The sequence below is a fragment of the Plectropomus leopardus genome, chromosome 7 (assembly GCF_008729295.1).
Source record: "Plectropomus leopardus isolate mb chromosome 7, YSFRI_Pleo_2.0, whole genome shotgun sequence".
Lineage (NCBI taxonomy): Eukaryota > Metazoa > Chordata > Actinopteri > Perciformes > Serranidae > Plectropomus > Plectropomus leopardus.
In genome coordinates this window covers 7190492-7213472 of record NC_056469.1, presented here as the reverse complement: position 1 = coordinate 7213472, position 22981 = coordinate 7190492, and the positions used below count along the sequence as shown (strand labels likewise).

At 39.7% G+C, this 22981-nt stretch overlaps 1 protein-coding gene across 7 annotated transcripts in view; it reads left to right on the top strand.

Annotated features, from left to right (window-relative positions):
• rims2a (regulating synaptic membrane exocytosis 2a) overlaps positions 1 to 22981 on the top strand; it is a 160418-nt gene that overhangs the window by 23193 nt on the left and 114244 nt on the right. For 3 of the 7 annotated variants that reach the window (XM_042490876.1, XM_042490880.1, XM_042490878.1), the window contains exons 2-4: positions 3612 to 3644; positions 4530 to 4622; positions 10790 to 11000. In XM_042490876.1, the coding sequence (XP_042346810.1) occupies positions 3612 to 3644; positions 4530 to 4622; positions 10790 to 11000 (337 nt within the window). Of the gene's footprint in view, positions 1 to 3611; positions 3645 to 4529; positions 4623 to 6805; positions 6823 to 10789; positions 11001 to 11662; positions 11675 to 16841; positions 17046 to 22981 lie in introns of those variants that run through there. The other 4 variants (XM_042490873.1, XM_042490879.1, XM_042490874.1 and 1 more) reach the window with 3 other exon arrangements.

The window sequence follows — 22981 nt, the reverse complement described above, 5'->3', positions numbered from 1 at the left end:
GTCAAATAATACACCACGCACTCACACTCACATATGCACGCATATGAGTACAGTACACACATGGATATGGGTACACACAGGCGGATCGTCACACAAACACACACACACTTTGTCCGGCAGCCGTCCAGGCAGGCAGCAGGCAGCAGGCTCGATCAGATAAATATGAGGCTTGTAATGCGACCACAGAGACGGGGCTGATGGGATCAATAAAGAACGGCGCTGCAGGTCATCGGGAGAACACAGCGAGAGGATAAATATGGACTGGCTCATCGGAAAACAGAGCAGCGAGACTGATGGGTACACAGGACTATATCTTCTCTCGTGTGTTCTCTCACCCATCTGACACAGATCAGACAGACAGATTCCTCACTCTGGTGTGCTCTACCTCTAGCTGAAGTCGACTGTAGGGAGGCTTCACTGCTGATGCTCTGCATGTGACAATGGTTTGAGACTTAAGGAGTTTAATGGCATGTACACACTGATTAGTCTGAAGTATTTAAACTTGATGGAGTATTGCTTTACAGTAGATTTTGTGAAGGAAGCATGAAGCACCTGTTAGTTGTAGTAGGCACGGTAATGCTGTGTAAAGGTGTGTTTTTAGTGGAGAGTTTACATAAAGCATGGATTTGAGAGGCTTTTTAGTTCTAGCAACGTAAAGTTTTGGGAGAAAAATTGAGTGCTCTTAGTTTAACCCTTTAAACCTGGATCCACATCACTTTTTTAGGCAGTGTTTGGATGTCTTCAGAACAAATCAGTTTGCTTTCTTTAAAGAAAACATGGGGGAAAAGCAGTGAGCCATATGGTATATACATTATATATATATATATATATATATATAAAGAATTATTATTATTATTGTAAGCTTTTAGCTTTGTAGGGTTTTTTTTATTCAACTTTTCTTATGTTTCTTTTTTCCCTAACTTTTAGGTAGTACTTTTCACGTTTTCTTTTTTAAAATTACTTTATAAGTCGCTCATTGCCTCCTTCCCATGTTTGTGAAAGAAACATCTTATTTGCAGGAGTGACATCACTTCTTGTGCTACTTTCAGACACTTTTCACAAGTATTTAAACCCTTGAGCCCTGAGCAAATGGTTTGATTTATGTCAAAACATGGGGAAAAAAGGCATGAGCAACTTGGGAAGAAATGTTTCATAAATTGGAAAAATTTTGTAGATTTAGAAAATTATTTACAAAACAAACTGAGGAAAACTATATTTATAATTAGCATAATTTTCTATTTAAGTTAATGATATTTAAGCACTTTTTTCAAAGTTTTTTTTTGCTTTTTTAGCTCTCTCTCTTTGTTTTGTTATGGTTCTTTTTTGACTAATTTTCTGATATATTTCTTGTACATTTTTACAAATTTTTAAGTTATTTCTTTTTCATTGCCCATTACTTTCTTCCCATGTTTTTCAAAGAAGTCAAGCTAATTGCTCATGTTTCAAAGGGTTTATTTGCTGCTTCTCTGTGTTTTTATCACTGTACTTTGAATATATTTGGGTTTTTGGACTGTTACCTGGCACTATGCGGAGAGAACCTTGGGTTCTTGGAATTGTGATGTGCATTTTTTTTACTATTTTCTTAACACTGAGCAACAATACTGTTAGTATGGATGGACAAATTTCTCATTCAGAAAAATTCCAATTACAATCCACATTTTTTTCACACAGTTAAACAAAGCTTACTATGAACTTAATTTAAGCGATGATAATGAGGTGTGTGAAGTTCTGACACGTGCACTCTGCTTATAATGACGTCTGCTCTTTAACCAGGAGAGCGCGGCTGAACTGACAGCTTCAGTGTTAGAAGGTGTACAGATATTAGACAGTCATGTGGTGGTGGTAACTGTGTGTGGTGTGTGTGTGTGTGTGTGTGTGTGTGTGTGTGTGTGTGTGTGTGTGTGTGTGTGTGTGTAAAACTGAGTGCTGGTTTTGCTGACTGTATATGATGGCTGTAACTCCCACTCTCCCAGCCTATGAGGTCATTAGAGGAAGTTTAATAGATACTGTTGTGAGAAATAGTCCAGCGCTTTGTTATTTTTTGGCCTATGAGTTAGTCTGTTTATTAAGTTGTGGGTTTTTTTTTGCACAGGTTTTAAGATATCCACCTCTGTTATTTCTGCTGCTCTGCCGATACAATGGAGAAGAATTGAATTTTGCTTGTGGTACTCACAGGATAAAAAATCATGTCCAACAGTAGAGAGAAAGTTTCCATATAGGTGCAATTTCATCTACAGAAAGTAGTTCCAGTAAAATATAATCATTGTAAAGAATGAAATCTGTGGATTTTCCAGAGTAACCAGGACATTGCTTGTTTTTTTCTGTTAAAATATTTATAGGCCTATGCAATTTTCAGTGCTTAGATCACCAAAAAAGTCAGAAAGTGACAAAATGTGTCTTTTTGATATAATTCAGGTAAACAGATCCTTTAATCATACATGGATGTTAAAGGGACAGCTCACCCCAAAAATCACAAAATCATTTTTTTTATCTCTCACCTGTAGTGCTGTTTATCAATGTAGATTGTTTTGGTGTGAGTTGCCAAGTGTCGGAGATATTGGCTGCATAGATGTCTGCCTTCTATCCATTATAACTACTTATGGATCTACATGACACTTGGCCTGTGGTTTTCAAAGCGGGAGTGGTTCAGTGGAGTAAATAGTGTCTGCATGATACTGCTCACAACAATGTCTGTGGATTATCTTGAGTAACCAGGTGATGATTTCTGTAAAGAGACACTGCTGTTGAGTTTTTCAAATGTATTTGTTTTGGCGCTTTGAGCACCACAAGCAGAGTGTCTTCTAGTTCCATTATATTGGAGAGAAGGCATACATTTCAATGACTGATGTCTCCAACACTCTGCAACTCACAACAAAACAATCTAGATTGATAAATAGCACTACGGAGAAGAGAAAAAAAATGTATTGTTGATATATGCAAACTTCCCCTTGAATGGCTATACTATCTACTACTATATTAACCATTTGTCGCTCAGCTTTACACAGAATGAGCTCCTGCTTCCATCTTCACCTTCTGATGCAGCTCAACACTCAAATGTCACTCAGCTGGACTGCTCAGCTTGCTGGTGACTCTGAACTTTGCACAGATGTGTGGCTATATTTCTGGGAACTGGTGTGCTCATGGTGTGGACGGCCAACATTAATTATGAATTTCTCTTAGAAAAGCTCCTTATGCTGAATGAACACTTTGCAGTAGTGTGGTGGATTGGCACTTTGGATCCACCCTGGTGCCATAAAAAAATGGTACAATGCTCGTACATACAGTACGAGAGAGGGTGTTACTCACATGAAGCAGTCATGTTTTATTTTAAGTTGGTCTAAATCACTTATTTTCTTTACATCATCTTTAAATGTTCTTTTTTTGTGGTGTTTACCTCATTGTCGTCACTGTATGCTCATTTTCATCAAAGCATCATCTATAATATCCTGAATATTATTCATATTATAGTTGAAGTATAAAATTTATGTCATGCTCATCTTCAGTGATATCAGTTGTGTCAGTGTTTTGTGTCTTTTAGATTGTTTTCCTCATCTCTTTGTGTTCTGTATGCACTGAGCTGTGCACACCTTTTTTTTTTTTTTATGTTTTAGGATCAAAGAAGAACCAAAGCCTCAGCCAGCACAGTAAGTAAACTGCATTACCCAGAGTGCTCTAGGCTTTGACACTTCTTCCTGTCAGTTGGTGCTGTGTGCTTCATGTGGCTTTTCTCCTCTCTGTCTGGGAGGAAAATGAAAGAAATGTCACTAATGTCATGGAAAGCAGCTGCGGTAGCACAATGATCGCGCAGCGGCATTTTTTATTTTCATAAGCTTTTGAATGCATTGACCAGACTGTTGAATTCTGTGCTGGACACTAAACAGCCGACTTCCATGACATCAGTGATGACAGCTTTTCCTTTCTACCGGCTTTGTTATAGCCAGGCCCTCAAACCCTTTCCCCTTGTCCCTGGTCTCCTACTGGCTGCCCATTCTCATCCAGTGTGTCATCTGCACTCTGATTGGCTTGTGTAGCCTCGTAATTCAATTGTGGGCTAGATGCACCTGCCCTGCTCTACTGTACTGTAGCTGCATTTTGACTGAATCCACCTGTAGGGCTAACCAGACTGATAACCTGACCCCCACTGCACCACCAGGCTGGAATAAATGACACTCCTGTTACCCTCAGCTGAGCGTTTGATGCAGCTCTCATTTCCATTGGCTGTAGAGCTTTCCCGCTTCTTCTCTCCTCCCCTCTACTGTAAATCTGTCTGTATCATCTTTCTTTCTTCTTCTGTCTCTCTCTCTGTATTTCTGACCACTGTGTCTGGTTGTCAATGTTCCACTAATCGCTGCTCTGCCCATGTCCCGGCCTTCTCCTCTCTCTCTGCGCTGGTTGTAGTGAATGTCCCTGCTACTGTTCACTTCTTAGAATCTGACCCGCTTCCTAAAAACACCCCTTTTCAGGACAGATTGTTTTCTCCCATGATGACTCATTGCGATGTTCCAGTCACACTTTGCTTATTTGAACAGGTGGTTTCCCTTTAGTGGGATCACTGAGCTGGTAAATAACGTCCTTCAGCCCCAGCAAAAGTCCCAAAATGACAAGGAGCCAGAGCCAGACGCGTAAGTAATAGTACAGATTCCCTTCTGATCTCCTCCCAGCGGGCGCAAACATACAGTGGTGACCCCAGCAGCTGGACGCACAGTATGTTTGACCCTGGTGGATATTAGACTGTGTTTGTTGAGGCATACAAGCAGAGTGTGGTGTTGTGGGAGTGGAGTAACATGATGGATTCTACTTTTATAAAAGACAAAATGGCAACGCTTTGCGAGTTGGTATTCGTACTAATACACTAAACTAAAGAAAAAAAATGCAATAAATATCATAATATATGTTTGGATGTTGATTAACCCCAATGCTCTTCATTTAATGCAATGAAAATGTGGCGCAAAATAAAATTCTTTACATACCGTAATGTACCACGCTGAGCAATACTTCTTTAATTTTCATATCATTTGATCTGTGATTAAAATGTATTGCTTTTTGGCTAATGTTAAATAGGCTTATATAATGATAATAATAATAATTTGTTACAGTTCATAATGTATTTCTAGTCAATATACCTGTAATGCAGATTCATTTAATGATGACAAAGAGTAACATGGAGTTACAAGCACTTATTGCCTCCGTGAGTCTCACAGCTGCTAGTGTGGCCCAAATAACCACATGACCACCTAGGCCAGACTTAACTAATGCCTTACGGTTAGAGTTAGGAAGTTCAAAATGTATTCTTAAATGTTGTTCCATGAGATTTATCGACATATTTAGCTTCTCTCAGCGCTCAGAGTTTTATTTATTGCCATCCAATCTAATAAATTAACTTATTCACCACTGCAGTTAACTCCTAGGAAGAATAGAGAACCAAAAACACTGTGGACCTGAGTTACCTGGCTGCACAAAGATGTTGCATGAGAGTGGCCTGTAGGGTTAAACCTGTCTAATGTGTCCAGTCCAAAAAAAAAAGCAGTCAATGGCACCTGCTGACAACTGACATACAAAGGCTTGTAACTTATGGTTTGTAAATTTAGTTATATAATTCATTCATCAGTGTTTCTGCTAGAGGGTTGTAGCCAACCAAGTCACCAGAATAAATGCTGAGTATATGTTCTCATGTGGTGGATATGTTGAAACTTAACTTTACTTTTCCTTATGTTTCAGCAACTCTGTGGTTAATTTGTTGTTAGGTTTGGGAACAAAAAACACTTGATTATGGAAGATCATGTTTTGGCTAAAAATACCCAGTTTTAGTGGCACAATCCTGGCTTGAAATAAAGCGATGTTTGTCAAAAACAACCCCTTTTTGTGTCACTAACCTAAATAAACACATCGATTTCCCGGTAAAACACGACCAGTTTCTTGGCACTGTCCTGGTAAAAAAACACAGTAATGTCTTGGTAAAAAAACACCACATTTTGGGGCACCAACTGCAGTGGAGACACAGTAAAAAAAACATGCAGATTGTGTGGCTAAAAGCCGCTGGAAACGCAGTGATGACTTTCTGAAAAACAACCGGTTTTAATTGTTTGTCTTGAAAAATGGTTTGCAGCTTGGCAGGTATTTCACCTAAGTGTCACACCTCCCACATTCCCCTCCACCTCAAGATGACAGCTCAAATACTATTTACCTTTAGAAACGCTGATATGATAGATTACTGATAGATTATGATAGACTGATTATCTGTGGTTTGCAGAAAAGTATATTGCCAACATTTCTGTCTCCGACTCATCTGTGAGGCTGTAGCTTATACAGCCATGTGGTAATACAGAGTGAATTTGTCAGTTTGTTAGACAATTTTGAGCAAAAGAGCTGTATTTGCGACATTGTGCTCTAGATTTTTTCCCACCATTTTATATGAGTGTACATATTCTGTAAAATGTATGCATTGCATCCAAGATCCCAATATCACTGTGAACTATTTGGTATTTATCATCTAGGGAACAGTGAATGAGTAAACAGGGGAGTGAGTTAACAGCAGATATTGTGACTTTTTAAGTAGGAATAATGCAGGTGTAAATAATTATTGGTGGTGGCTCTGTCCATTAAGTGTCGCTGTAAGCCAGACATGAGTTAGCAATGCCAGTACCAGGGCTGTGCAACATGCACACCTGAATGTGATTTCATCATTTTCTTGATTAATTACACCTGTGCTTTTCCTGCTTTATCAAATGAAAAAAGCTAGTCAAAAGAAGGTGAGGGGTCGCTAAAGGCCACAGTAGCTTTTGGAGGACACGTGCTGGAGTAAACAGATAGTAGCAAGTTCAAGTAAGTTTCAATTTACCAAAATGTTTTAATGACTATATATATATATATATATATATATATATATATATATATATATATGTAATGTAAAAAGACTTGCTTCCATACGAAGCCCACAGAAAACTATTATTGAACTCTGCAGCACAATGGAGGAAAAAAAATCTGAGATCTCTCTGGCAGATAACAGCAGCCACACAAAGCTAGCAGCTAGCTTGGAGCAACTAGCAAGCTAAAAACTCCTATTTTTCTCCAACGTTTGTGGAGACCAAACCAGAGCAGAACGGAGGATGAATATTAAACTTTCTTAAACTGTCAGGTGGCCAGAAACTCGACTCTAAATGCTGTAAATGGTAATGTTGTTCTGTGTTTGTTAGCTTGATTTGTCAGCTAACTAGTTAGCCACAAAAATTTGTCATAGCTTTGGGTTGAATGCTTGTTGCGAAGCTATTTCCAGCCAAGTGGCTACAATATTAAGGCATCATTACCTTTAAGAAGTAGAAAACTTTGTTATATTTGATTTGATGGCTTAATACAGAAACAATTTTTTTTTGGACAAAAAAACGCCAGATAAACCTTCTGTACTCTGGCACACCATGGCAGCTACACAAAGGTAACAAGTACATTGGTTTGCTCGGCTAGCTTGGAGCAGCTAGCAAGCTAAAACTGATGTTTTTGTCATAAGTTTGTGGAGACCATAGAACTATAGAAACTATAGAAAGGAAGACGAGTAGGCCTACTAGCTTTGTTAATTTGTCAGGTGGCCAGATGCATGTCCCCAAATACTAAAAAAATGGTAATGTTGTTTTGTGTGTGATACCTATGTACAGTATATGAGTTTGTTAGCTAATTTGTTAGCCATAACAGTTTGTCAGGGCTGTTGGTTTGTGAGCTTGCTGTGTTGTTCTTTCATTGCAAGTCATTTTTGTGTTAACATTAATGTTAAATGGAGAGCTATAACACTATGTTAAATATAACATTACTCAAAACAGAAGCACAGCTTGAAGGTCATTAGTTCAAGTTGTTTTAGATTGTAGGACTTGAAAGAAGGTGCTAATTTCCCTTTTATTGTATGCTATTAATATACACAAATATATGCTGGTTGATACACTGTCACGTCTATGCTTTTAGTTCCAATATGATGTATTACGGATGATAGAGGAGCTATAATTCAGCTCAGACAGTTTGTGGCAGAGGTAGAGTCCAGGAGCTTGCAGGGAGCTTGTAGTTCACCCGCGCTGTTGGGTCTGTCATATGTCCAAGACAGAGGCTCAGGTTACCGGCTGTGTGTAGCTGCCTGGTGCGGCCCAGAGGTAAGAGAGCTCTGATACACTAGCATGGGATGGGACAATGAGCAGCATATGATTACTCGTCAGCAGTGTCACCTACATTTGACCGTGTTTGACCGAATAAGCAAACCCTCTGGAGTGGGCACTGTGTACCATTTGCCTGCTGCCACTTTAGGTCTACTCTTATTCCATATTTATTCTTTGTTTTCTCTGTCATGCCTTAATGGGTTACCGTGCATTTCAATATTCTGCACACTGCATCACATGCAAGCCCTCTTGTATTTATTTATTGTTTACTCTCTAATTAAAGGGCTCTCCTTGATATCTGTCTCAGTGCATCTTAAAACCAACTTATTTGCAACAGACTGCAGTCAAACTAGTGAAATTCTTACCTGTGAAAGTGGCTTTATAAAAATGTTTTTTACAACCTTTATTTAGACCCCAAGAAGTGAGTGAGGCGTAGAAGAAGTGACCTGATACAGAGGAAGGGAGAGGTAATCATTGGTTATCTTTAACAGCTCTTCTCAGTGACCATGTCTGTCAATAGAGCAGTCGCCCTTAGTCCATGTAGTGGCCCGGGATTGAGCTCATGTCTCTGTAAACGTTTGCGTGTGAGAGGAGATTAAGTGAGAATAAAACACAATTGTTTGAAGTCTTATTTCCTTGATCCTCGGAGACAGTGGCTTTACCTCTTGTATCAGTCTTCATCACTCTGTTATCAGGCCCTCTGTCAGTAAATGAGATTTGGTGGGATCTGTTAAACAAGGCTACATACTAATCTCTGCTTGGTAAACACACAAAGGCTGTGACACAATTAGCCCTTTAATCCCTCAGTGGGTACAACGGGGGGCATGGCATTGGCACTTGATCTAATGTTTAGATGGCACAGAGACTCGCTCTCACACGCAGATAGTCTTCAGGTGGTGCCTGGCTGTTACGTTTGGGCTCTAAAGGTCTGGTTGTGGGTAAAGGAAGCACGTTTATCTCAAATGCAGAGCTGTATGTGGTAAAAGGATAGCGTTGCTCAATAATTCACAAGTGCTAATGAATGTTGCAGGGGATATGTGGGGCGAAACCAATTCTAATCGCCATATTATGAAGTCAGCCCAGTGTTTAGTTTCCAAGGAGACGCTCAATTGACATGTGTCATACAAAATGCATGCGAAGAGTCCATGCAGTTTTTTTTTCAGTAGCCTCTCAGAACCTGTTAGGAGTTAAGAATCTACTGTGTAAGATGAGGTATAATGTATCAGTAGGAGGCCATCTATAGGGCACAAACAGTAGCACAATAGACACTGCACTGACAAATGCTTAGTGGATAGCCTCTACTGTGTGTGACAGTAATGATTTCTGGTAAGTAAAAAAATATTGAAGTAATAATTGTGCATATTGGTAATATAATTATCCAATAGTGTGGCTCTAGGGTGTTCTCTGTCTCACCTTACGACTGTCCTGATATAGAAACACAGGTGCAAATGATTCATTAAACTCAGGGGAACCTGAGAAAGTGGAATTAAGTGATGTTCTTAAACTTGCAAAGCAAATTTGATACCCCACCCTCCCCCTGTTTTGGGAGGGGTGCGGTATCAAAGGAGGAGCTCTGCTTTGAAGCTTCTGAGGTCATGGTGTCTGCTTTTCCTTTCAAAATCCCACACATTGCACATGCCTGAAGTCGTATCAGTTAATCAGTAGATAGTTGGAGCTTGTGTGAGTGTGATTTTCACAACAGGACCAAACACATGAATCAGACTGGTGACAATAGACAAAAGACTATAACAAAAAACATAAGTATACTATATTTTTATACCAATAACACAAACATTATTTATCTACATTATTTATCTTTGTGTGAAGGATAGTTGTTTCACTAAATATTTAAAGTGAAACACAGCAATTTTTGGATAGAATTGGGTTATATACTGTGTCCTTAGGTCAGTGTTTTCCTAAAATTGTTTAAATGAGAGGTGTAGCCCATCAAGGGATTGACCTTGCAAACTCTGTGGTATTGACTTGTCACAATAACGGCGTTTTGTGGATGGTATGTTGTCCCAGAAATAATTGCGATAAAAAGTATAATCTTAAGACCATTTTATACCACTGATATAATGATAATATAATAGAATAATGAAGCAAGCACACCCTTTCAAATAGCAATGAACTTTTTATCCTTGAGAATATTTAGACATTGGAATTGGCGTGTGAAAACTATTTAATATCCTAAATAAATAAAACATAAATAACTGTGTACATGTTGAGACCCGCCCACCGTGAGACACAGAAAGCAGATGAAGCTCAGGTGCTGTGAGGAGAAAATGCTTAGTTGCTGCATCTAGGTCTTACAGTGGGCTATTAAGGTTTGGGAAACCCGGCTTTTTATTCTGGCATCATGTTGGCTAAAATGTTAGTGTCATTTGCATGCAAACAAACATGTATTTCAACACCAGGGCAATAATGTACAATATATGGACATGACCACGACCATTTTTGATGACCTGAATAATTTAAAATCATAATTATTGTAACAGGCTTATTTTGCTATGAAGCATTGGCTTTTGCTGTATACTTGTGCCTGTACAAATCAGCATACAGTAAATAAATGAGTCAAACACAAACCCTCTTTTTTCTAGTTCACTAAACCCTATCTCCCTTTTCCTAACCTCTGTCTTACTTACATTTACTTACAGGAAGTTGCACCAGCAGTTTGAGTCGTATAAGGACCAGGTCAAGAAGATGGGGGAGGAGTCTAAACAGACTCAGGACCAGAAGAGTGAAGCCCCAACCTGCGGGATATGCCACAAAACCAAGTTTGCCGATGGCTGTGGCCACCTCTGTTCATATTGCCAAACGAAATTCTGTGCTCGGTGCGGAGGACGAGTGTCTCTGCGGTCAAATAAGGTAACACTGGCTTGCATGCCCCGTACTCTTCATTTATAAGGACGTACACACACACATGCAGATGTCCCACCCTCAGGCAAATTTTTCCCTACGCTACTATTTGAAATCCAAGGTTATGAAACATTGCAGTGAAATCATAATCTGGGAATTGAGCCAACAGTGTCTCTAATGGCAACTAATGTTTTTCAGATTATCAGCATCTACTCCAGTCAGTAACTCTCTGCATGTGTTTATTTCTAATTCTGATCACTGTTATGTGTTGATTCACGGCTACACATTTCTTATTCATATTTACTGTAGCTTACAGTTGTTCTATTTCACCACTGGAGGGAACTGTTCCTCCTTCTCTCTCCTCATAAAGGAACCTTGTGGATGCTTTAGTAGAATGTGGCACTCCAGTGCCTAACTAACCTCTGTAAAATCCTCCCCACAGACTAAGCCAAAGCTTTAAGTATTAGACCGCTTAAATTTGAATCATGAGCTTGAGTGTTTTTATGCGATGCTATCCAATCCTTTGCTGTTGGAGTATGACAGTGCCACCAGGACCGACTAATGCCACTCACAATCTCTCTCTCCCTATCTTTCCTGCTCCCACCCCCCACCCCTCTGTCTCCCTCTTTCTTTCTTTCTGCTGCATTCCTGCTCTCATGGAATTGCAACAGGAGGACAAAGTGGTTAGCAAATCCTTTTCTGCGTTTCTTGGGACTGTGTCTGAACACAAACATTGTTCATGAAATGCTGTGATATATATATACACATACAGCAGCCACCAATGACATGAAACAAACAAGACAAGTATGGTTTAGTTTTTGTCTGTGCGTCTACCAAGTTATACTGATATAAACAGTGACTAAATAGCATTAACTCATCAGGAAAAAAATACTGTGTTCAAAAGGGTAAAAATGTTTTTGATATTGTGCCTCTCAAAAAGAGATACAAAGAGTGTTAAATGATAAAATACGGCTAGGATTTGAATTGAAAGGGATAAATCTTAAAGTCTCAAGAAAGAAAACAAGGAGCCCTCCATCGATTTTAAACATGAAGTCAAATTTACCCATCAGAAGAGTTCTACTCAGACTGTGAAAACAGTTGTATAATATCTTCTGTGGCTCTATAATGAGATAACAAAGTTTTAAAAAACAACCCTGATGATGCCATCCACGTTATATACTGTAGATTGAGCTTGAGACATTTTAAACAACTTTTTAACAGAAAACCTGTTATTGCTGGGTTGAATGACGTTGGTGTTTACTATTATGTATGACTATACAATGAAAGACACCATTGTGTTGCATTATTGAAATTGTATTGTCTAGCATTTTTTGAGTTACCGCTCTACTGCACAGATTTTAATCTTTTCTTTGTATTACTTTTTTAAGGTTTCTTGTTGCTCTGGGTGCAGTACTAAATCATTGGATTACTGCTTAAATCATACTTTAGATATTCAAACTAGACCCTTCTCTTCACATGTAGTAAGTGGTAATGTAACTGTAGAGCTAATTTGGATCCCATTGCTAATTAAAATTGCTTTGTAATAATACTTACTCCAACAAGAAGTTGAAGGAGGTAGCTTGTCTAGCCACTCTATTGATAGGAAGGATCAATATAAAATTCCACACTGAACCAAACTATCCTCAGTCAATGTTAACATATAGTCATACATATGATGTAAAGAGCAGTATAGATCATAAAAGGAAATGAAATATATATAATATAATAAAAACATATATAATGACTGATTGCAGTATTGAATATCCTTGGGAATGAGCTACATCTGTAGTTCTGTATTTGTTTAGTTAGTTGCACAAAGACAGCCAGATGAACACTTCACAATGGGCATATCATTGTCCTTGCACATGTTCAATGTAATTATCGCATAGCTGTCTTATCGCTAACCAATTTGTGTTGAATTGTTGACAGTAACAGTTACAAACAGTAACTAAACAGTCTATGAGCCACATTGCAGGAAGGTACATACCAGCAGCTTTGATCCAAACAATAGTGCAGCAGAACACTGGGAGAGACCTCTGCCCCGCTGCTCCCTCCAGTGCCAAGACCCCAGTTGTACAGGCGGCCATTGTTCACTGGTAGATAATAGTTGGGAGATCGGTTACCTTGTTGTACAGATGGTGTTGAGTAATAACAGTGGCAGCAGGCTGGCGATGGACAGTCAGGGCATTGGCAGAGAGGCCCTGGAATGTGCCAGTGAGGCAATGCCAGCTATTTACCTGGTGGTGCCCCGGCCTCCTGGCATTCAAGGTCAATTCTCCATAAACACCATAGAGGCTGATGCTAACATTGTGTTGCTTATGAAATGTATTCACTTTGAAATCTAATGACACAAGAGTTGTCCATACTGAGATAAAGCTGCAAACCCCAAAGGAAGATGCTACAGTAAACATTTGATCTCAGTCAGAGGAGTCACTCTATTATCTCTGTGCTTGACAGTACTGCCATATTTCAAATATTTTTACAGATATGCCTCCAGAATGTGTTGAAATCCAAGAAATTGCTTATACATAGACTTGTCTTCAGCAGGGGAGCAGAGTAAGCGTTTATGGCAAGAGAGAGAAGTTCTGATGACAGCGTCAGTCAGAGAAACAGGGAGCCAGTATGGAAATGAGCAGGAGAGCTGGCGAGGGTGTTAGGGTGTAAGCAGAGGTGGGTTAGTTCACTTAGTCATCCTGTCACATACACAGTAGGTTCTCTATTTATTTGGTAATAGAGTCCACCGGCTGACAGGGGCTATCAGGGGCCAACAGGGTAAGCAGGGGCCAGTGAAGGCAGGGTTTGTCTTTTAGCTGATACCAGATGAAGAAGTCAATTTAGATAGATTTATTGACGATTGATTACTTCAGTAATCCTAGCAGGAAACTAAAGCGTTACAGCAGTTTAGAGCAAAAAAGACAAAGATAATGAGCAATAAAAAAATACAATACTTATCAACAATTACTTTATAAAGTGGAAGAAATTTTACTTTACAATGTATACAAGTTTGAGATGGACATAGTGCAAGTGCTGCAAAATGAAATGCAAGTTGTGGATAATATAATTAAAAGAGGCTGAGAAATGTGTGAGTCCAGGTTGAGAGTGTTTGTATTAGTCTTAGTCTGCTTCACCTCCCGAACCCCTGTCCTGACACAGAGGTCGGCTGCTTGTACAGGGAGATGGCAGCTGGCAGGGGGGGCCTTCTGTAGTGATCTGTGTCAACGCGTTAAGAGAATGTCAGGAGGAGACGTCATTGAGCTGAGGTGCAAGTTAACCATAAACATCTGTGAGAAGTTTACAATTAACCTGATGTCAGCAGGTGACTTGGGTTGGTTTGCTGTGTTCATTTACACTCAGTGATTTTGCAGATCATTATCTTTTGAATGTAATTTTAGATTAAACCATATTTTAAATGTTTATCTGGGCATTTTGACAAAGAGTAGAACTTTGAAGATATAGATGGTAGTATTGCAGACATGGGTAGGTGGTCATTGGGCTGTGAATGTTGTTTTATGCTTGCTGCACATTATTAGCTAATGCAAAGAACTGGACAGGGCATTAATTATGACTAAGGTTTGTGATACAGTATACACATCAGCCCAGCAGGACTGTTGTGATATTTAGTGCTGAATGTTTTGTGTGTCCATGCTTGTAGTCGCAAGCTTTGATTACTCTGCCAGGAGCAACGAGCCACATTTTGATATACCCAAACCAGCTTGTCTAAAAGCTTGTGTGTCAGTGAAAGAGGTGGCAGTGGTGAAATCTGCCCTTTTTCCATCCGTCTACTCTTTCCCTCTCTCACAGATGGTGACAGCAGTGGCGAGAGAGATCTTGTTCTGCGAAGCGCCATTGAATATTTACAAGTCTCTATGTCTGCTAGGGAAGCAGAGCTATGCTACACTAGAATATGATATAGCGATACTGAGAGTTAAACAGCTGGTAAAGAAACGTAGGCGTTGACCCAACTTAAGACTTAGAACTCTGCTCAATAATGCAGCTGAATTTATGAGTCCTTTGATACAATGAATCACTATGCCTTTCACAAAAAGCTGAATAATAGATATAAAAGTACTGATGGAATATCTGCATTGATAACAATCACTGCTCATTGATTGTACTAGGTAGCATAGCCTCTACAGCAGATGCTCGAAGAACAAAGTACAGAGTGACGTTTTGGGGGTGAAAATATAAAATGCCTTTGATACAGATAAACTGTGTGCCAGTGTTGTGAAGTCGTCGGAATCCCTGCTTGTAGCAGAGGAGCTCCCCACCATTTCCTCTGATGTGGCTTCAAAAGGGCCTGAGGAATCAACAGTCTCCGGGGAGGAAGTCATTTGTGATTAAAGCAACTCTTGAAGACGTTACATGTGCTTCTTGGCCCCTCAACATTTCTGCTGTGAAATAGAAGGGGGAGTACTACAGTACTTTAAAAGACCTTTAGTGAATAACATATTGTAGTAAATTCAAAGGATCTGTGAGTCTCTACACAACACCAAAGAAATCATTCTCATCATTAGAAGATACCATATGGACTGTCTTTGTTCCATATGCTGTAACCTGTTGGACAATGTTTTCCAAATTTTCACTTTATTATTGGTTTTCAGAATATAAATCCATAATTTTTAAAAATGTATTGAACACATCTTAACCCTTACAAACTAGTGAAGTAGCAATGTTAACAAAAGAGCTACAAGCTGCATGTAATGTTACAACATCTATGCGACATTAAAGATAGTGTTTACAGCTAAATCCCCATCATGTTATGTGTTAAAAAGTGATGGAAAGTCACTGAAGAAATGTATTTGTTGTGGTGCACATCATTTGCTTCCGTAGAGCTTGAAAACATATGGCCAAGTATACATTTTCTCAGTTGTACTGGAGATATGTATATTTGCAGAAAGATGCACAACTCTGCATTTTCCAAACTGGCTGCACAAGGAATTTTTAAAGGCTGCTAACGTTATCTATATTACTCCTGAATCTAGACAAAATGCTGCATTTGTGAAAGATGATGGGGATGAGTTAACTTGTAAATGCTTTCTGCTTTTCAGATGATAATGTGGGAGCTTGATTTGGTTTGTACCAAATAAAAACATTTCTGATAAATCCCTTAATTGATATGACCGTTGTATGGCTCCCTGCTCAGCAAGTTACAATAAATAAAAAATAAAATAAAATTTTTATCTAAAAAAACACCTTAAATTTTCTAACATGTAAATACTTAAAGTCTTGTTAAGTGGCACAAACAAGACATTATGCTGGAGCACGTGAATACAACATAGTCCCTGACACGTTCACGTTTTTTTTTACCTGGCCCCATGACTTCATTGCTCTGCTGTTGTCTGAAAATATGAAGAGAGATGCAAAACGATGCCGATGACAACAGCTGTGTTGTGATTTTATTAAAGCCCAAGATGTGTTCACAGCACAAAGCGAGTCTAAAATGACAAAGTGTGCTTGTTGCCGCTCTCACAGGGAAAGCAGTGACAGTCAGTTTCCTGCGTAACGTTTTTCTGTCTGTCTATTGGACTGTGGGGGCAGAGCTGGGACGCGCCGCATATGTAATGAGCTCTCATCAACTCCGGCAGGGCACAGATGAACTAATACAGCAGCGGTGGGAAACATAACGTGATTTGACGCGTTATTGCTTGGCTCACATGTTTTCCTTCCGTAGACCCACTGACATTGAGTCAGGGATTGTTTGCACGGTTTGATGGATCCAGTGTAACGATTCGAGATTGGAATCCGTTATTATTTTAAATGAAATGGCATTTTTGGATGCTGTTATTGCTTAGTTGATAGAAACCGAAAGGAAGACTGCGTTGGTTTCATTCGATCGGATGTAGTCAGTTGAGTCCCCGGTGTAACCTTCACGGTGTTTCCAGCAGTCGCTGTCCGGCAGGCAGCCTGTTGTGTGGACTTGGAGCTGTCCGCGGTGCTGAAGGTCGGCTGTTTCTTCATATGCAGGAACGGCGGACAGTCGTCACCACATTATAAGGACTTAGACACGGCGATCTTACTGCACAGGCACAGTGTTTTCCCTCAGCGGCACCATGGGTAAGCTGTGTGAGCATGAGGCTGCGACTGCATCGCGTTTTTCACCGGTCATTTTGTTTATCAAAAATGTGACCGTTTCAGCACTCTGGGGGAAGATGTGCTGCTTTTTTCCTTTCAGAAAACCTGTCCACAAACGATTTCAGTCGCGTACGCCCTTTTGAAAATAGACCATATCTGTCAATGTCATGTTTCCTTTGCAGTATTTGGCGACTATTTAAACATTAGCATATTGTATGCGTTGTTTCAGTGACCGCGCATCATGTCTGTTCAAATTTTGCATCATGTCGATGTAGGTCTGAAAGGGGCTGAAGGGGATGTGGGTCTGACAGACATGAGACATTTCTATGGTAAACCGCTGTATTTCTACAGCATTTTCCCTCCTCTTTCTCATGTCTCTGAACTTCAAACAAGGAACATAAATATTCATCATGTCTATTATTATTACTGGCGCACACTAAAATTAGAAGCTCATTAAAATGTAATTCACCACGTGCAGTCAGTGTTGGAGCATGTGAATGTAGGCGCTCCCATTTCATTCTCATTGGCGGCCAAATGAATCACACCAAAACGCCTTTAAACTTTTTAATCTGGAGAACTGCCCCCAAAGTCAACAGGAAAAACAACTTAAACAAAAAAAAAAAAAAAAAAAGATAATTTATTTATTGGATTTAATTGTACAGTATGCATCCATAATGTCACATAACTTTACAGGAAAAAATCTAGACAGGACCATGCCATTTATATGATGTTATCCTGCTCCTAAAAATAAGAAGTAAGATATATGGGCATAATAATCATTGGCCTACATACTGTATGCATTCTAATGTCAGAGCAACCTGTCACACTGGTGGAGCCCCTAGCTGTGGCAATAATTTGCTCTGGAGTGCATTAAATAGTTTTCTTACCTATGCTCTTAAGCTGGACTCAGTCCAGACTGGGATGGTCTGAGGAACACTCCACTCCCCGAACAATGCGTCTTTAATGAGTGGATCAGTTCAGGTGGAAGGAGAGGAACACCAAAGCAATATGATACCTATGACAGTTCATTTACTGCCACATCAATACTGTAGCATGTGCCATTTCGAATCTTTGCCTCAGTTCTTTTTGAAGATTATTTGTTCCTGCTGTGTCTGCCTTTATTAGTTAGTTGACAGGAAACTGAGAGAGACAGTTCAATGAGGTGCCGTTTCCAGATGCAATCAAAACAGGGTGTTCATACTAACACTGTATGCATTTTAGACAACTGGCCGGCAAGGATGCTCAGGTAATTTCTTTTAACTCTCTGATGAAACAAATTTGGGAGCAATGGCAATCACTAGGACCCTATAAGACTCTCTAAATTTTAAACAGCCTCCTGTGAAATCAAGAGAATTATCTTAGCAATCTTATTACATATACTGCTATGAATGAATGAATGAAAAATGAATGACAGCAAAAATGTCATTGATTTGATTTTACATTGGAGCTGGCTTTCTATCAGAGCACACTGTGTTATGCCTGCAAGGATACTGCTGATTCACTCTGGACCCTCTGTTAAGTAATGCTGTAGTGCAGTTTAATGGCCACAAGAGAGAGCTCAGTGCTCTCTGTCTTACTGCAAATCTATCTGTTTGTGTGTATGTGTGTGTGTTTGTCTGTATGTATGACTCCCCCACGAAAATTTTGAATGGAGCATGCAAAAAGGGAACATGCAAAGTACACTGCTGAAGGGTACATATTATTTTCTATATAGTTATGTGTAGCATATATATTATATAGGGTAGATCTAGTCACCTGAAAAGAAGATTTTTTTCAAAATCTAAACCAAAACATCTTTATGAGACAAGCTATCATATCATTGTGAAATAGATCAATATTTACCGTCAAAGATAGCCTGTCTGTCAGTGGCATCATTGGCTGGTGGTTTTTTTTTTTTGTTTTTTTTTTGCCATTCTCACTCTTCTAAGCAGACACACATTGTGTGGAAGATTATATTTGCTGGTATCACTGAAAACACCCTCATTCTGAAGAGAAAGTATTAGAAAGGAAATTATTTATTGATCCCATGGCACTGGGTGTTTTTTTCCCTTAATTCAGTGCCTCAGTAAACAGCCTACAGCGCATTTAATAGAGTATATATCTTCCTGGTGTTTGTGACGTGTGGTAGTGCAAGGTTTTTAGCTTTCTATTTTTAGCTGCAGGTTCAATGACTATGAAATGTGCAAACACAGGGAGAAAGGGCCCTGCCCATGGGCCGCAGCCCCCAACCCCCTTCCTGCACTCAGCCGTGAAGAGTTAAGCCGAAGGGAAGTGTGTGTGCGTATCTGGAGAGTCTTGGGCAGAATGGATGCAGTGAAAGTGAACATACCTCTGGCTGTTACAGCTACTTGACCAGCGTGTGTGTGCCATTGTGCATATATGCATCTGTTGTGGAGTCTTTTTGTGGTCTATTAGGGAATGAGGGGTATTGCAGTTCCCTGTCAGTGTGGACTGAGCTCACACTGTCTTTGGCCTGCTTCCCTAGATGGACTGCTAGCAGCCTCATGCTGTGTGATGTCTCTGCCAGTGTGAATAAAGACAGAAAAAAATGTGTTATGAATGAAACAACATGTTTCTGTTACTGCCACATATCTGGTGAGGTTTTTCTTTGATTATGGTTATTAATAAGGTCTGAGACATTGGAGAATTTTTTAGACATTTAGAATAGCATGACGGTGGTGCCCTGGTAGCTCACAAGGTGGTGTGGTGGCCCATGTACTAGAGTCACTGCAGTGACCATGGTTCGGTTCTGCGGCTCTTTGCTGCATGTTGTCCGGTTTCTCTCTCCTCCCTTTACTGTCTGTCTTCAGCTGTTCTAACAAATACAGATAAAAAAGCCTAAAACCTAATCTTAGTAAAATGAATAGCACAATGCTAAAGACCGTTTCAACCTAAATGTTGAATTAATTTTGCATCCTTAGCTTAGGCTGCTTTTCCTACTATGAAAAAGCCTTATCTCTCATTTTCCACATGCTTCTCTATCAGTTTATAAAACCCTTTAACCTCTTGGGCCCTTGTAGCTCTTTCATATCCCTTTGGATTATCTTAAAATGCACTGTCATCAAGCTCAAAACCAGGCTGTTTTTTATTTTGCAGTTCGTGTAATGTTTTGGACATATGAGGATTCAGCCCATTAGTGACATTTCCCTTACTTTTTCTCTTCCTGCCTAATACACTATATAAACATCCATTTTCATTCTGACTCTGTTCCAAAAGTGCAAATCAAATCCAAGTATTGATGTCTGAGGCTCAGCGTGCTCAACATTTACTGGACCTGTGCACTTTTTTTTTCTTTTGAATACTAATATGCTATTAGATACTCACTGATGAGATAAAGGAGCTTGACATGTGCAGTCCAAGGACTTAGAATGTGGTTAATTATTATTGGCAGACCAGAGAGGTGCAGGCAACTAACTCTATGTTAATTGCAGTTTGGAGGGGTAAATATGTAGGTCATAGGCTGCAGATTTCTGTGAAGGAACTGGACCGTTTGAGAAGGCAGATTTTAGTAATTGACCACAGGTGATATTTGAAGCTTAAACTCTGCAGTGCATGCTGCGTTTCAACATTTCATTATAAGGATACAGAATGTCTAAAGATAGCATTCATCCAACTGAAAGGGTTCATGCGAAAGTAAAAAATCGGGGGTCATCGATCAGATTGTGGAAACTATTAACAGAATGGATGAGGTTAAGATTGATCATTTAATAATTGCATAATAGGGGAATCTTTTGTGAAATGAAGAATCACTAAGTAGATTTTTTTTTCACATGAGTTGGGAAGTGAATTCAGATTTTAAGTGGGTTCCACACCCCACCACTTTCTGTATAACACTTTGGCATGCGCCCTGTGCTTTCATTATTTCCATTAGATGTATTAATATATGTGTTTAAGGTCAGTTAGCCTTGCCTTTTTTTAAAAAAAAAATGTTTTAGCAACTCTGTCTGTATGATGTTTCCACTCTTTGCCACATTGTTGAATGCAGCTTTGATATAAGGACTTTGCTACCAGGCATTCTTGTCTAATTGTGTTGTAACTGCTACACTATGGATAGAAAATATGGCAATCTAAACCACTTTTCAAATCGGTCCATCTTGGATGACTATATTAATAACCTGTATGATCTGATAGGATGTTAGCTATGACTTTCTCTGCCTGAGATGGGGTACATGCAACCCCTGGGGCCTGTGTTATCTCAAAAAATGTGTCAATAGACCCCTAGTGTAAACTACTGGAGGTGCTGAATCCCCCTAGCAGAACCTGCTGTACCTGAAACACAAATCCAACAGAAGGCAAGTAGTGTCTGTTTCTTATTGCCCTCCCCATGTGATAATTTTAATCTGAGATAAACTCCTCAGACTTATTTTCATTTAATAGGTATAATGTCAAGTAAAATACAGATTGTGTGCAAGCTCAAACATGTACTGTAATTATGTACATGTATGTGACTTCCAGGTGCAGGAAGTGGGGTGTGGCTGATTAGCAGAAAACCTGGCCATGGTGGCTCCCGGGTCTTAGCCGATGACTCATGGTTCACTGCAGAGCTCTCACCATGACCCTAGTTAAAGAGGCAGTCATGGCCTCACTGGCTGCACTCCTCTGGGACACATAAAGCACAATTTGTAGCCTCCCTGTTTCCATTGTGTGTCAGCACAGTTATAGCCCATCTGTAACATTGATAGCTGGCCATAAATGCCTCATGTGTCAATATCACATAGGCCTTTCACATGCTGCCTGCAGAGTGACTGTTAAGCTTGTTTGCACTAAATTTGAAATTTTGAATCATTATTGCTAGTTAGCTTTAAGATGGGAACGACAGTCACATGTGACAGTACGAAGTAAGGCAGGCTTCTGTTTATGTGTCTTGGTTATTTTTTTTCTGTTTCCATGCTCAAATGCAGAGAAAGCACAGAAGTCACTATCCTGCTTGTTTCAATGATGTTGCATGTTTGAAAACGAAATCCTGGACATTCCAACAGTTCTGATCCATGACAGAACTGGTTAAGGCAACCTTTTCTCTTGGTGTTGCCTGTCTATTGTTTTTTTCCAAAGCATGCCATATCTACTGATAGGTGCCAGGTCAGAGTCAATCTGTGTTACCTTGCAAACCTCAGTTTCTTTTGTCCTGCCTACTTATTTCTTCTGTATTATAGTAATGGCAGTGTGACTATATAATATATAATAACAGCCTAACCTGACACAAAATGGCTGTGGCTGAAAGCCTTTAATCATAGTTTGCTGGGTGCTTCACCTGTAAATATTTGCACATTCGGACCAAATGCCAATTTTATCTTCTTTTTACACACACCTATAACCTCAACAGATATTGAAATCACCACTAATGACTACTAAAAACACTGTACTTGATGCTGCTATCTCATGCCTTCAGTCTAAGGAGGACGTAGACAGCTGCCAGCTGGGAGCTTCACAAGGATGGTGTAATGGTGTGGTAGTTCATGAAATCCCTCCCAGATTTTGTACAAGCGCCCTGCCCTGCCCAACAAGCAAGCTAGTTCAGTGACAACGATATGATCTTCCACTGACTTTACACCCATGAACACTTACATGTTTGATGACTCAGCCAGCCATAAGAGGCTGGGGACTGAATCTAGAGCAGTGTAATTGGACGACTGCTTTTTCTTTTACACAACCCAGACAACCCATACAACTTCTTATTTTTATCCATGTGATAGTGCAAAAAGTTAACATGGCGGAGTACAGGTTGCCAGCCCCTGTGTTCATTTGTTGGGTTTCTTCCACAGCAGTTACTAGTGTACTCTGTATCACCCTGTTCTTCAGGTCCAGCCAGTCACTGAGATAAGCAGTGGTTTAGGCTATGGCTACAAACCCCAGCCATTGAACAGCTTCAGTCTGTAACTGTTCAGACCGGCACAGTTAAAGGGAGTTCAGTTAATCTA